General features: G+C 41.0%; 1 protein-coding gene across 1 annotated transcript; it reads left to right on the forward strand.

The window, feature by feature from the left end:
* Window positions 1-2,786: 2,786 nt before the first annotated feature.
* DUS1L (dihydrouridine synthase 1 like) lies at window positions 2,787-13,065 on the forward strand. The gene is made up of 13 exons (XM_026036898.1): window positions 2,787-3,083; window positions 4,377-4,485; window positions 5,358-5,408; window positions 6,945-7,057; window positions 7,779-7,861; window positions 8,031-8,134; window positions 9,021-9,165; window positions 9,655-9,751; window positions 10,064-10,152; window positions 10,864-11,030; window positions 11,539-11,576; window positions 12,293-12,368; window positions 12,707-13,065. Exons 1-13 carry the CDS (start codon window positions 2,847-2,849, stop codon window positions 12,844-12,846), a joined length of 1,449 nt encoding a protein of 482 aa, XP_025892683.1. The 5' UTR covers window positions 2,787-2,846; the 3' UTR covers window positions 12,847-13,065.
* Window positions 13,066-15,954: the final 2,889 nt, after the last annotated feature.

The raw sequence follows: 15,954 nt of genomic DNA on the forward strand, positions 1-15,954 counted from the left end.
AATAACACCATAATGCAAAATCAAATGCTGCTGTTCCTTGTTTTGAGAACATCAGGACAGAAAGTAGTCTTTCAACTATACCCTTAATTAATTCAAGTGAAATCTCTGTCAACCACTGCTCCCATTCCATCCTCCTCTTCAGCCAGCTCCTTACAGGCTTCTGTACACAATGCTAGTCCTCCTTTAAGCTGCAAAACAACTGTCCTCTGGTGGACCTACAACTCTATTTTGGTTCACAAATACGCATTCTATTACTGTATAACACGGGTCTTTGGGTTTAAAGAACACATAAACCAACAAACTTAAATCTGCAATATATCCTTCCAGAAAAGGAGAACTTGAAGTTTGTAGTGTGTGTAGTTTTCAGCATTACAACTTTTGTTTTCCCATTGTGTTCTGATGGCCGCTTGAGAGGAGTTGCACACTTTGCCAAAAATAGAACAAGTTGTACAAGAAAGCTCATAGATTAACAGAAGTGACCTAAAACAACAACAACAAAAAAAAAAACACAAAAACACAAAAGAAAAAAAAAAAAAAAGGACATCAGAAGTGGAGAAGGTACCTGGGTACCTGGCTCTGGTCCTGAAACAAGGGTCAAATAAAACAAGGAATTAAAGAATTTAAGGTAGGATAGTGGAAAAGGAAGAGGATATTAGAGAGATTGTCTCTAAGGATGTCCTCCTCTATCTAAAAATAGGGGAAAAGATCAGATATTTCGGGATTAAAAGAAAACTAAAATTGGAGAAGCAGGGTAAGGAGGAATGAGAGTGTGAAAGGAGAGAGAGAGGGTCGACATCACAGGAGAACTGGTAGTTTAAGCCTTTTAAAGGTAGTGGTTATCTGGAAGATAGGAAAACAATCAGAAATAGCTGTATCTTGTGGTAGAGTTCCTCACAACTCTGAATGTTGATAATGTAGTTTAATGAATTAGCAAACTGTGAAGACTGAGTGGGGAGCTAGTCAATGCCTGTAAGTTTCTGAAGAAAGGAAAGATACAAAGAGAATGGGCCTGGACTGTTTACAGCAGTGCCCAAAGATAGTACAAGAGGCAGTGGGCACAGACCAAAATGCAAGAAGTTCAGTCTGCCTAGAAGGGGGGAAAAAAAAAAAAAAAAAAAAAAAAAAAAAAAAAAAAAAAGTGTTTTACTGTGAGGATGACTGAGCAGTGGAATAAGTTTCTTGGAGAGACTACGGAGTTTCCACCTTGGAGATATTCAGAAGCCGTCTGGAGAGTGTCCTGTGCAATCTGCTCAAGGTGACCCTGTTTGAGGAGTAGAGTTGGACAAGATGATCTCCAGGTGTCCCTTTCAAACTCAACTATGCTGTGGTTGTAAGAATTGAAGGCTTTTGTCATGAAAATTGCTATTTCTATTTTGGTTCAGGCAGATGCCTATGTTCCTCCTCTCTGTCCAGATGATACCCAACCCTTTCATAAAACCAAGACCAAACAAAATGAGCCTAAGGGTATGTGGAATGTGACAGTACCTTCTTCAATAAGATTCATCAAGGTTCATTTCAGTTGAAGGCAAGTCATAAGTAACAGGAAAAGCAATCAACAAAACACACAGACATGATCCTAATAGATGAGAGTTGACAGAGGTGGTGACAAAAGACAAAAGTCTGCAGTCACTAATAGATGTATCATTACAAAATTCTAAATATGTTTGGAGAAGACCAGCCTGGACTTTGTAACAGATAAGAAATGGCTCAGAGAACAATAAAAACATGGGGATTTTGGTTATCAAAAAGAGGTGGTAGGCTGTGGGACCAAACAAGATTTACTAAGGAATGTTTTAGGGAAGGGGATTGGAAAAGGACAGGGGAGGAGTCTAGGAAAGAGGGATGGGGCAAAAAGCACAGGTTGTATGCAAGCAGCTGCCAGACCAAGCATGGTGCTTGATGACTGCAGTTTATCCTATCTTCTTACCAAATACTTTAGCTACATTGCTATGCAGTCTCTCACTGCCTTATTTGAATATCAATCTCTGCTGATATTGAGGGGATCTTTGAGTGCTTTTAAGACTAGTAGGTGAATGCACACCTTCATGCACTTACACTGGCAAGCATCCGGCTGGTTCAGCTGTGAGCTAGGAGAGGTGAGCTAGAAGAGTGGTGGAGCATCTAAAGTGGTCATGACCTGGGCATCAGTGTTAGATGATCCTGGTGCTCAGTGGGTCCACAAACACATCTGTGCTGCCAATGTCGAGAATAAGGGCCCATTGTTCTCACTAGTGAAATTTAATGCTGATGAGTCAAAGGCGAGAGGGAGGTTTGGCTTTCTCTACACGTTTAATGTGAGTTTTGGTCTTGCTAAAGGCAATGTCCCGCCGCAGCGGGTGGCGCTGCTCTCCTCTGCGTGCACCTGCATCTCTGAAGTCTGCCCTTGGCCCCGCTAGCGGTGGACCTGCACACGAGAATGCAGTAGGCGCTCCGCGGCGCTCCCGGCCGCCTCGCGCCGCGAGCGAGCTGTGCGGGCCCGCCAGACGGGCTCCCGGCGCCCCCTCACACACTGCCCCAACGACCGCTTCGCCACGGCCTCTCTCCGCCGGGGAGGCCCGTGGCGATCTCGGCGCCTGCTGCAGGGGCGGAGCGCAGCCCTCTTCCCGCCCACCCCCCTCCCCGGCCCGTGCGGGACCGAGGGGCGCGGAGCCCCGGGCTGCCCGCGATACTCGTGGGCTGCCCGGACTCTTCCGCGCGCGGCCCCTTCCGGCAATGCCGCGGTTTCCGGCGGCGCCGGCGCGCGCCAGCACCGGCCGGAGCGAGATGGCGGTGGCACCGTCCGGCTGCCTCCGTGCTCGAGCCGGCGCCCAGCGTCCGCCTCCGGGCCCGGGCCGGCGCGGCGGGCAATGCCGAAGCTGCGCGGCGAGGCCTTCTGGCGGGAGACGCTGCGGAGCGCGCACTACGTGGTGGCGCCCATGGTGGACCAGAGCGAACTGGCGTGGCGGCTGCTGAGCCGCCGCCACGGCGCCCAGCTCTGCTACACGCCGATGCTGCATGCCCAGGTCTTCCTACGCGACGCCAATTACCGCCGCGAGAACCTCTACGGCGAGGCCTGCCCCGAAGACCGCCCGCTCATCGTGCAGGTCCGCACCGGCCCCGCCTGCCCCCAGCTCCAAGCTCGGAGCACTGAGCCCCGCGCCCCGACCTCCAGCTCCAGCCCCGAGCCCCAGTGGCCTCCGGCAGGAGCTGTTTGAGCTCCCCCTGTGGCACACTGCGGGAAGGGACAGGAAAGCAACTCCGGACGGCTTCCTTTGAATACATCCAGGTGTTTTTAAATGGGATTGGTGTCAAGCTAGGCCTTGAAGCACTTATACAGAGTGATAGAAGCCTTGTTTTCTTCACCTACTCAGCAGTAATGATACTTAACTTATGAAGGCAAACCATAGTTTTCTGTTCTATCCCTTGGCTAGTCAGGAGGATTTGATAGCCTATCACAGAATTGAATGCATTACATTTCTAACAGGGTTTTAGCCCTCAGTATCTGGTCTTTAGAGACATTATATCGGGTCTGTGCCAGAGGCTGTTTCAGACCTCATGCTTTTCAGGGAGGAGCACAAATGTTTGGGATAGCTCTCTAAACCATGAGCTCAGTGCTTGATTATGGTAACAGAGGATGCGAGGAACATGGAACCGAATACATGATGCTGTTTTAAGCGTGAAGTGTATCTGCTTCCTCAATAGTGTGTGAGATGGCAAGAGGTTTGTGTTCTGTCCGTGCCATTCTGCAAGGCAGGAGAAAGGTCAGGAAAGGGAAGCAAAGTGAGCAGAGGAACAGTTTTTCCACATGAGGAATACATGGGTGAGGACTCTTCACCTTGAAGACAGATGACTGAGGGGGAGAAGTAAATCTGTAAAAGCATGGCTGTCTTGAACAAGATGAATGAGAAACAAGGGGAATGATAGTTAAATTGCAAAACTCATTGCCATAGAATATTCTAGATGCTGAAAGATTACGTAGGAAAGCAAATGAAAGAAAAGCCTATTGAGGGGCATTAGATGTAGAAAACACCGCTCTGGCTTTGCAGTCTTTGGAGACACTTTTTTGCTCCTGCTGTTCCCTAAACATCTGCTGTGGACCTTTATTAGAGCAGGTGAATCTTTGATCTATCTCACAACAGCTTTATTTGTTAATTTATTTATTTTCCAGTGTGAAATGATTTATTTTGCCACAGCTAAACATAAATGTCAGAAGTTTAAATACTCACAGAAAGCTGTAAGCCTTTTAAATTTATTTAATTTGAGAAATGCTGGTTGTTAATATGAATGCTGGCCCTTTAACGTAAAGCAAATATTTACTTTATGTGTCACAGTAATGGAGTGTTGCTACTTGAAAACAGCAGCTGTCTGATTCTTCCTAACCTCTGTGTCTTTCCCAGTTCTGTGCTAATGACCCAGAAGTGTTTGTCCAAGCAGCAATGTTGGCTCAGGATTATTGTGATGCCATAGACCTGAATTTGGGTTGCCCGCAGATGATTGCAAAGAGAGGTATGTGCAAATCTGAGCCTACATAAGGAGAGAAATGGCGTGTTACAAGTGTGAACTTTGGCAGTAAAATATCCAGAGGACAAAAATCAGCCTTGGTGTGGGTGACTGCAGTGCTGTTGAAATCAAGGTAGCTACACCTGCTTTAACAGGTAATACTTAGTAGTAACTGAAGCAAAAATTTGGTATACTAATAATTCCAGCCCTTGAGTGGAAGCTCTCATTTCTAGAATATCCTTCAAAAAAATTGTTTTTAACAAGGATCTGACTTCAGTTGATCAAACTGCCTAACCTTGAATATGTAATTTGAAATTTTATAATGTAGGCACTCAGTGTTTGCTGAATCCTTGATACTTGCAGAGAATTTCCTCATATTAGTATGTAGGAGAATAAAAATGCTGAATCATTAAGATCTTGTGAAGGCATCTATAGAGAGGAAAAACTAGCCTTTGAAAAATTTGGACTAGTCAGGATATTGAGGGAAGATTTGTTCCCTATTTGTTTGTTCCTCTTCAAAACTGTCTTTCAAAGACTAATAGATTGATGCTCAGAGAAAACAGGTATTTCGGTCCTATTGGTTTTTATCCTGGAGGAAATTAAACCAGGTATAAAACCCTGAAAATAGAACGGCCAATGACAGCATACTAGCCTTAGTGAGTAGCAGTGAAAGTAGGGTGTGGGGCTTCACTGCTTATCCTGTAAATCTTGGGTGGCATGAGAGACAGAGTGATCTAACTCTTCCAGTTTGGGCAGAACTGAGCAACTCTCTTTCTGTCAGTGAGGAGTGTGAATTTGTCTGGATCTTGGTATGTGAATGCTTATGAAGGCTCGTATACGTCAGTTCATGTAGTCTCTGATATGCTATTTTATTACAGGTCATTATGGAGCCTTTCTACAGGAGGAATGGGATCTTCTTCAGAGAATGAGTAAGTCTTTGGAGAGGCCTATAGCGTTACTTTTGAAAGCGATCAGGATAAGCTTATCATCAAAAGGAGGTTTATTTTGGAGTTTTTTGTTTGTTTTACTCTCTATATATTCCAACAGCACTGTGAAAGTACTTGGTGCTCTCTCACTACAAATTCATGCTAGATCTGCTAAAAGATTTCAGTACCTGAAACAGAGCTCAGATGAGACTGGGTTGATGAAGTCTAATGGTGGCTTTGTGTCTCTCCAGCCCCAAAAAAAGCACAACTCCCCAGTGCCTTACTTTTTCGCTCTGAAGTTCTCAGGTGCCAGGAGTTGTGCTCTGCCTGAAGGCACAGTTGCCCTTTTCTGATTAGCTTAGTGTCCTATTTCTGGTCATACCAAAGCAAGTCTCTCTTCTCTGTGTTAGGTAGGTTGTTCTCAGAATATGGGTAACAGTTGTGAACAGTGTCATAGTTTTTGTTGAAATAATGGTTGGAACTGCTTTAAAAAACAATGTTATGATTATTTGTAGAGCCTAGAGAGTGCTTTTCTCATTTCAAAGCAAATGTCTGAAGCGGGTAGTTAAAATGTTTCTGCTTATTTCTGCTTGTGTTTCTTTTGCTCCAGTGAATCTTGAATGATACTATGCACAAAAAAAAAAAACAATGCAGCCATGAACCTGGAAAGGCAGACTCTGCTTCCCTATCCAGCATATATTCGAGTTGTTAGGGCAGTTTTCTTGGGAGTGAAAGATGGAAATTAGAACAGCCTCAAGCTGAGAAGTCTGTAGAAGACGGGCAAAGCCTCTTCCTTTTCCTCATTCTACAGACTTCTTTAAAATATTAGAGTACTTCTCTCTGCTTGCACCTGTATGCACCCTGTTTGCTGCTACAAAGGAGTTGTAGGAAGTACCTATCAACAGAAGAGAGCTTTGGAATTTAGGTTATAGAAAAGCAGGTGCCTTTGTGCATTAACCCCTAAGCTCTAGAGGAGAACAGAATTTCAGGAATGCTGTTGCTCAGCATTTTCCAGTTAGCTGCCTCTAGCTAGCTCTTTTTTTAATAGCATTCAAATTCCATGCACAGTATAAGGACTATGGGTGTTTAATGTATAACCTTCTTTCCTATTTCATCGGGTCCACGGTCTACATCATCTGATAAGCCTCTGCTTGTCGTGATTATTTAGATGATAATTTGGAAAAAAGCAGAGGGACTTTTATAGGAAAGGTAGATAAGTGAGTTGTTGCTGGTGGAGCAGAAGGAACACCTTCTATGCTCTAACAATGGTAAAAATGGATCAGTGATTTAGAAGTTATTAAATTACTAGTATTTGATGTCTTCTTAATAGAGTGTGGATTTTGTTCTTTGTGATTTGCTGTCAAACTAATTTATCTATGCAATAAGGGTTACAGAAGGACATTGCTGATTATTTAAGCTATAAGAGCACTGCATAGCATGAAGTTTTCAAGCTTTTCCATGCCCCAGCTAGTGTCTGATCTTGAGGCACTTTTCATAGCATTGTGCAGCCTACTTACCTGTCTTTTCAATCTTTCCCAGTTTTGCTAGCTAACGAGAAGCTCTCTGTTCCCATCACATGCAAAATCCGTGTTTTTCCAGAAATCGACAAGACAGTGAAATATGCACAGATGCTGGAGAAAGCTGGCTGCCAGGTAAGGAGGCAGCTGCTCCATGTACTATTGTATTAGACACATGTCTTTGTGTAAGTCATCTTATGATACGCTTTGGAGATGGATAAGCTGTATTATTTTATTGCCAAAAAATGGAATGCAGGAATATTGTATGTATATGGAATTTTAGACTGCAGGTCAGTGGTATAGGATGGAACACAGTGTAATTTTGGAATCTCTTCTGTAATCACTGCATGGTATGGTTTCCTTCACTGTAGGTAGTAACTCAGTCCAACCCAGTGCTTTAGAAGACAGTGTGGATTCATGAAGTCAGTACTTCATGTCAAAGATGACCATCGGCAGTTAAAGCTGTTTAGAATTTGACTGTGGTGAAGTTGGAGACAGCCTGTAGAGAGAGCCTGTGCTGCCACTGTTGTGGTCTTTGGCTGAGGAGTAAGCTAGATGAATGTACCACACATTCCACAATGAATCACAAGTAGAAGCATGCTACCTACATGCTGTAGGTTCTCCCAAGATACCATCTTGTCATACTGTGAAGCAGCAAGCCGAATGAAGCCCAAGACTATGTTGTGCAGTGTGAGCTTGTGATGTCTTTTTGTAATTCCCAAACTGCTATGTTGTTGAAATAGCAGTGTGTATTCAGGGGCATCCACCGAGTGTATGGGATAAAAGGAAATTTTCATGAGTGTATTTGTTCCAGTGGTTTGTATGCTTCAAAAGCAAATGCAACTTTGTATTCTAGCTGTTGACTGTCCATGGTCGTACTAAAGAACAGAAGGGACCACTTGCTGGTGTAGCATCTTGGGAGCATATTCAAGCTGTGAGGTAAGTGAGCAATACTAGAGTTTTTGCTACTTTATAGGTGTAGCTTGTGAGCAATGTGTACAATGGCACCAAAGAACAAAGTTGTGTGGCAACAATAAACTGTGTGGATTGTCTCCAAACAATCTTTTAGATTCTCAGTATTTTGCATCTATTCTATTCACTGATATAGAAAAGCTGTGAGCATTCCTGTGTTTGCAAATGGAAACATCCAGTGTCTCAGTGATGTTGAAGAGTGTATCCGTAAGACAGGAGTACACGGTGTCATGACTGCAGGTAAAGACACCTGAGCTATTATTGTTCTTGAGGGTGTGGACTGTTTCTTGAGTGCTTTAGTAGTCCCATACGGCTTTATTAAAAAGATTAAGTTGGACTGCTTTGGTGGACAACCTTGACTGAAAGCTGAGTAGCCATTCTCTCTTCTCTTTTACTGGCATTTCTCATTAGGAGCACAAGTTACTTTACACTGAGAATTGGTTGTATTGGACTTCTAGTACCGTTAAGTGGACAACTCAGATCTAATTAGCTGACAAAGGCCTATGGGAATCCTGTTGTCCTGAAATATTCTCATGGGTTTCTGAATAGATCTTGATGCAGAAACTGTATCCTGCATATATTTGTGGTTTGCCATAGAATGAAGAGTCAATAAGGAAGTTTCTGATATTACAGCTTGAATTAGTATCTACAGGAGAACAAGGCATAGTATACTATTTCTTGTAGCTAATTCTTATATATAGTCATATAACTGTGAAGCAAACTGTGCCGATTTGATCATTTGGTTAGGACAAGAAGAAACTGGCACTACTTATTACGAGGAAAGTTAGAAATCAACATCAGACAAAGCTTCCAATCAAAGGCACAGTTAAAATAATTAACCTACGAGGCTGTAGAATCTTGTTTTTAAGATACTAGTTAATAAAAGTCAAACTAGTGGGGAAAGATACAGTGAGAAACAGTATCTGGAAATTTAGGCTAGACAGATGTGACTACAACATAAGCTTTTTTAAATGATTTATAGACACTTTATTCTTATGTGTAATTGACTGTGTTTCCTTGATTAATTGGTAAATTCACAACTCGGCTGATCCAGCTCTAGAACTTAGATTTTTGTTTTGTTTTAACTCTGAACTTAAAGTTTGAGTATTTCTTTTTTATTCTCTAGAAGGCAATCTTCATAACCCAGCTTTGTTTGAGGGCCGAAATCCTTTGGTATGGGAAATGGCTGAGGAGTATCTGGAGATAGTGCAGAAGTACCCTTGTCCGTTGTCTTATGTCAGAGCTCATCTTTTCAAGCTCTGGCATCACACGTGAGTAATGGTAGAGAACTGTAGCATTTTTTTTTCAGGGCTTATCCTGCTTAGGAAATATCTGGCTCTTCAGGATTAAAAATTGTCCAGAATTGGTATGCTGCAAGATCTTCTTCCCTCAACCTGTCTGGAGGGAATGTGGGCTAAAGCCTTTATGTTTCACTGAATGTCTGGGAAACAGGACATGGGGATGAACAAGTTTCCACAAGATAAGCTAGGGCGTGACCTTGCAGCACATCATCTGCTATGTGGTAATTGCCCATATGCATGCATGCACTTTGTGGCAAACATGAGATAACTAGCTCCTCATTGATTATGTGGCAAGCTCTTTTGCATTGCTGTGGGGTAAGAGCTTGGTCCTTGGATTGGATAAATTTTTATCAAAAGCATGTACAGTGAGAGAAATGTACAAAAAACCTTTGTAAAGATATTTTTATTCAATCTCTTTTGTCTAGCTAGTGAATAAATATGACTTGGTGTTTGCTGCAGGCTTCAAGTTTACCAGCAGCTGCGTGAAGAATTAGCAAAAGTGAAGACTCTAGAGGGCATTGCAGATGTAAACAGAGAGCTGAAATTACGATGCCAGGTACCAACATGGCCTCTTATCTTCCGGAAGAACACTGTCCACACTTAATGGGAACTTAGTGACATGTCAACCTTAATATTGTTAGTTTACTGCAATATCATTCTCTTAAATTCGAACAGCTTAATGTGAGATAAAGCTGATTTAGGAGCTAAAATCTGCTACTTTATGTCCACTTTACTAGACTGTTAGAGTTTTTTGCCTACATTTAACTGTCATTAACTATTAGTTTAAATTCCATTTTGTGCTTTCATGGAGTTTGAGGTATTATTTTCTGAGAACTTCAGAAAAATTGACTGTAATGCTGTGCTGCAGGAGGAAATAGCTAATCAGAAAGAAGGAGAAAAGCCAAAAGAAGGATTACCTTTCTTCCACTGGATTTGTCAGCCATACGTCAGGCCAGGGTGAGCTACCATTTCTAACATGGACAGGTACAAGTAGGTCATTTGTTCCCATACTGTTCAATACAGAGCTGTTTAGTTCTGCTCTAACAACCTACAGTTATTTGAAAATAAATGGAATTTCTGTGTTTTTTTTTTCCTGGTTATTACTTGGTTCATGGGGACACTACTCATCTTACACCTCTTTTAGATCCCCCCCTTTCTGAAAAGTAAAAGTCAGGAGATATTGCTATGTCGCAGCACTTTATTGTTACATTGTTAAATGCAGGAATGCTGCTGGTAACTGCCAGAGTAGCAAAGATGAAAACTAAATTCTGGCATACAGAACATGCTAGTATTGTATGGCAAGCTTTTTAGACAGTAGCTTTTCTCTTGTGGTGAAAATATTGTTTGAAACAAGAGTGTGTCAACAGTAATATTTAGATTCTCCCTGTAAATGGCAAGTTAACAAGTACCTAACTAAGTGGCCAACTTTCACCTGCTTTGTAACTGGTTTGATTGATAGTACATCTGTTTTAAACAGCTTGTAACCTATGAAATACTTAGGAAAGTGCAAATACATCCTCTCTGTTTCATTTTTAAATGCAATATCAATTACAATTTAGAATGGTAGGAAAGTTGACCCAGATTTCCATAAAGAGTATTGGGTTGGGGAGGGCAGCGAGCAGCTACTTGTTGCTTTCTGCCACCTTACAGTGATGTTTACCATTTCAGGCCAAAGGAAAGATGCAAAGAGAATGGAATTAGTGGGACTGAGAAGGGTGTGCGAGGAAAACGTGCTTTGGAAGATGAGGAGGACAGAAATTCTGAGCTTCTTTCAAAGAATAAGCAAAAAAAGAAATTAAGAAATCCAAATAAAAGCTTTGATCCATCTTTAAAACGTAAGTTTATTTAACTGATTATTGATGTAAATGGATGGAAATGCTGCCAGTGCTGCCTTTGGTCATAAATTGTCACTAATTTTGTTTCCTTGTTTATACAATTGAAAACACTTTTAGGCGAAAAGGGACTTGGGAAGCTTTGGTAGTAGGACATGTGATTCAAATTGCATTTGTTGGGAGAGCAATTTAGTTATAAAAGAAGTAGGTGGCTGATCCATTACAAGCAGGGTTTTAAGCTGAAAATGCCTTGCAAACTGAATTGTAGCAGTCAGTAGCATTTGAAATTGATATTTCATATGCATTTTAAGAAGCTTACCTTCTCCTTTGCACTTGAGGCTATTTTCTGTGTTTAAACTTAACATACAGACTCTCAAAAAGTCAGAGCATCTTTACACCGTTCTTTGAGGTATTTTTTATAAAAGTTCCAAGTTTTGTGCAATCATGAAATTAAGAATTCATTGTTTCTATATGTGTATCCTATTGCTAAAATTGAGTCTTTCTTTTCCAGCCAAATATGCAAAATGTGATCAGTGTGGAAACCCTAAGGTAAGGCTATGCCAGCATCAATTAAAGCATGTTTAATCCTGAGTTTGTAATGCCCGTATCCAAGGCATGCATACTAAGTCCTGTTGATACGTTAAAAAAAAAAAAAAAAGTCTGTGCTCAGACAAAAACCTTTTTAGCTGTTCACTATATAAAGTCTGTATAAAACATGTAATTAGATTCTTTGAGATTATTTGCCTTTCTTTCCAAAAATTGCAGTCCAACTTATGCAGCTGCTGCTTGAGGATATTTTTTTCTAAGACAGTTCAGTGAATTAAATATAACCACAAGATCTCTTGGAAGCAGATCTCCAAGCTTTCACTAACTACACATATGTTCTGCTGTGGAAAAACAAACAAAACTAGCAATAGAGTTTAGGATGGTGCAGGGTTTTGTTTGTTTGTTTGCTTTTGGTTTTGTTTTGTTTGCCCATGAGGATTAAGAATTTGAAGAAGTGGTCTGATATTAGCATACAGATTAAAAAAAAGTTGAAACTATCATTGCAACACAGTCTGTAGTGAACGTCAAGCAACTCTAGTCTTCCTTACAGTGAGGTATGAGGTATGACTACCTAATGGATGACTCCAGCCTTCTTCAAACTATCTGTGTGCAGCCTACAGCTGGATCGTGCTTATTATAGAAAAAGTACATACATTTTTTTCACTAAACTAAATTATTCAAGCTTCTATTCCCCTTTGCCATTTTTCTCCCACCATCAGGGCAATAAATGCGTGTTTAATATGTGCCGAGGATGTTGTAAGAAAAGAGCATTCAAAGAGACAGCAGACTGTCCAGGTAAGCATAGCAACAACCAGTTTTGTCCTTAAAACATTTGTTCACTGATTTCTATCTTTCATCTAGCATATATCTTTCAAGCAGTACTTGAATCACTGAATATGATGGGGAGGGGGAGGGTTTTTGTTTGTTTTTTTCAACACCATACTCATCTTTCTAAAATTTTATGGATGTTCTTCCTGGTATGTGTGGTTTTTCAGATGTTTCTAAAGCCTTGGGTTGCATTTTCCAAACTGTGAGGAACCAAACATTGTTTCTAACTACACAGATTGAGCTTGTTCTGTTTTCCAGGGCATTCATCTTTATTTCAGTTTTTTAGCTATCCTTTTTTTCTTCAGGTCATGGACTACTTTTCAAGACCAAGTATGAAAAGTCCCTTTTGTGGCAAAGTAGTCAAAGAGAGATTCAAAACCCAGAGATTAGCTGGAGAGAAGAGGTGGATGTAGAAGAGACTACTCTTAATGAAGGAGGCTGTTGACAGTGCCGTGTGAAGCTTTGGAAATTAATTGTATAGAATCTCCTGTCAGGCCTCTGCATCCCTGGGCCAAAGAACCTGCCATCTCCAGAGTATCATCAGCTGTGTGACCTTGTTCCACGGGTTTATTCTGGGTTCTCGACAAGTTTTATTTAAGTCAAGGCTGCTTACTCAGGGAATTATCCTGCATTTGAAATAAAAAAGGATGCAATTAAATTTCTTATGCTGTCTTTTAAGGACATGACCAAGTTGAGTGCACCCTAAGGGCACGCATTTGGGGAAAGAGACAACCTATACAAGTTGTCATCACAATCTGTCTCCTGTAACTTCATTTATCCTTCATGTGCTGTCTTTAATATGGAGGAATAAACTTCTTATGTTAGAGCAGCCTTCTGAAGTGTTAAAAAAAATTACACTAATAGATAATGTCTCACATTTGTTTGAGATGCAGCATACTTTTTGCAATGTTGCAATGCAGACAGGAACAAAGAGGTACTCTGATGGTATGACACTAAACTATTTCATGATTTAAGTTTTCAGTAAAGCCAGATGCTATAGTTGTTGCTGCAGTGCTGCTAGCACTGTATTAGTGCTTTTCAAAGCATCAGGCCAATGCTTTTCTATCTTATAATGGTTTTCTACCTTATAAAGTGAGGCCAGCAAAAGGAAACAAAGCAATGATGCATAACAGAGCCCATACAAACAGAACTATACATCAACTCTGCCTAGCTGAGAGTTAGCATGGTCTTACACTATGATTACAGCCAGTTAACATGCTAAAATTAGCAAAGAAACTGATAATTTTAGGTGCTCCAAATCTACCACTCACCACATGAATGCAAAAAGCTGTAATCTGAACTTTCAGCAGCCATTGTAGAAGATTACAATCTTGCAATTAATGAGATAAAGGACCAGTGTATCAATTTCTTAATAACCAGTGCTTGTGATTGAGGAGGTGCTATTACAACACGAATAAAACTGAGAGCACCATTTGCCACTTAAACTGGGCACACCTGCACCTGCATTAACTAGGGATTGCTTCCAGGCTAGGCAATACACTAATTATCCTATTTATCTCTAATCAAAAAAAAATTGCAAACACAGCAAGATTATGTCCTACTTTGCTCCTGTATCAGAGGACCTCAAGAAGAAACAATGTGTGCTATTTTAATGGCGGTAGAGGGAGGGGAGAGCAGCATTGTGCATGTGGAAGCATGTCAGGAATTTAAAAATCACCCATTTAACACTTACTTGAGCTTGAGGTACAAGAGATTTGTGCACTTAACCAGTTTTCACAGGCACTGAAGAAAGAGCAGTGCTAGTTCATGCAACAAAAAGAGAAAGCCAACTGCCTTTATTTGGCAACCTGCTTCTCAGACAATGCAACAGAACAGCACCTCTCCCCCCTCAAAAACAAAACAAACAGAAAGCACCACCACCACCCAAATAAATCAAGTGAAGTCAGAAAATGCTGAATCTCAGTATACATTTACAGGGCACCAGCTTAATGTACACACAGACTCCACATTGGCATATATTCCCGTAGGATGGCAGAATATTGAAAGCTATGGCTGCTGAAGTACTGGAGAATTGAAAGACTGATAGCTTTGTGCTAAAGTACAATGAGCTCATCTAGCCTGATCTCCACATAAGACAGGTTCCCCAGAACTTGCGTTTTGTGTGTTGTTTGAGTTAGACCACCTCTTGCTCTTGCATCTACCTGTGTTGCTATGGCTTTTAGTTAAGTATACCAAATCCATTAATTAGAATTTTGGACAAGGCTCTGCTGTCAAGAAATTGTTTTACTTGCATTGGAAATTCATGCAGCTCCTAACCCCCTGAATCTCATACTGCTCCCCTAGAGGTTGATATAGATCCTTATAAGCCTGTTTCTCTTCAAGATAACTTATTTGGACTGATCAAGTTATCCTATAAGATAATCTAACGATAGGTTGTTTTATAGGAGCCTACACAATCTTGAATTGTTGAAAAGATGAGAATGCAGTAGTCAAAACAGTAATAGTTGAAGAACATAAAAAGCTCATGTGCAAAGCACAGAGGAATTCACATGATCTTTAACAGTATCCAAGATAAGTGGAAGACAATTTCATACAATTTTTAAAAACACTGCCAATTAGCACTTGGTGGCTACTGAAAAAAAAACGCTGTGTGCATCTCACATCTCTCAACGTGTGATACAAGCAGAGAACACTGTTTTTTGGAGCACATTGCCCTCCCCCTGTCCCTCTCACCTATTTCTCTTCCTTTATAAAGTAATGAAGAAGAAATAATAAGAACCTTGACTGACCGAATTATATTTTCTGCTGGCTTTTTTTCTCCTGAGAAGATGATTTACACTCGAACTATTCCAACACAACACTCTCAAAATTTCTGCCATTTCTTTGCTAATAAAAGTGACCTGGCTCCACCAAAACTACCTTCCTTCAAACTGTTCTTCCTTTATCACTAGCCAGGACAGGCTGAAAGAGAATTTACATTGCATGAGCCCAGCATAAATTATGGCAACTTTTCACCCAAAGGTGCTGAACAAGTCAATGAAATACACTTAAGTAATGTTCCCCTGGACAAAGCTTAGCTATATTAACATCTTGCAGATACTACAAAACTTCATACTCTGAATTAGCTGGTTGGTCACAGGTAATCTCTGAAAACTTTCAGGAGTTATCTCATCCTGTATTACTCTTTCCCCTGGGAATTAAAGATTAAATTAAACTCTAATCCCTGTAATTTTGAGGAAATAGTTTATGAATGGGAGTTATACAGAACTGTATCCTTGCTGTGTTGTATTTCCTAATCTTTGGACTGACAAGTAGTTAGGATGGAGCAGGAGTTGAGCAAAACCTAAAGGAACTATGCCCAGACAGCCCTGACTCACATATAGGAGACTCTAGTGCAACAGTAGCTTCCTTCTAAAGTTACTCAGAAGAGGTAGGTACCTGTCAATAGCACCACACAAAAACCATACAGTGTGCTTGAGGAACACCAGTGAACTAACTGTAAGAAAGCGACCGTCTTAACTGCCCAAAACAGGTTGTAAATACATTTAACTGCAGACAAAAAAGTGTTATCTTTGTCTTAGCTTTGCAGTTG

Source organism: Nothoprocta perdicaria, unplaced genomic scaffold (assembly GCF_003342845.1).
Source record: "Nothoprocta perdicaria isolate Ctin4 unplaced genomic scaffold, notPer1 scaffold_187, whole genome shotgun sequence".
In the NCBI taxonomy this organism is placed as follows: Eukaryota; Metazoa; Chordata; class Aves; order Tinamiformes; family Tinamidae; genus Nothoprocta; species Nothoprocta perdicaria.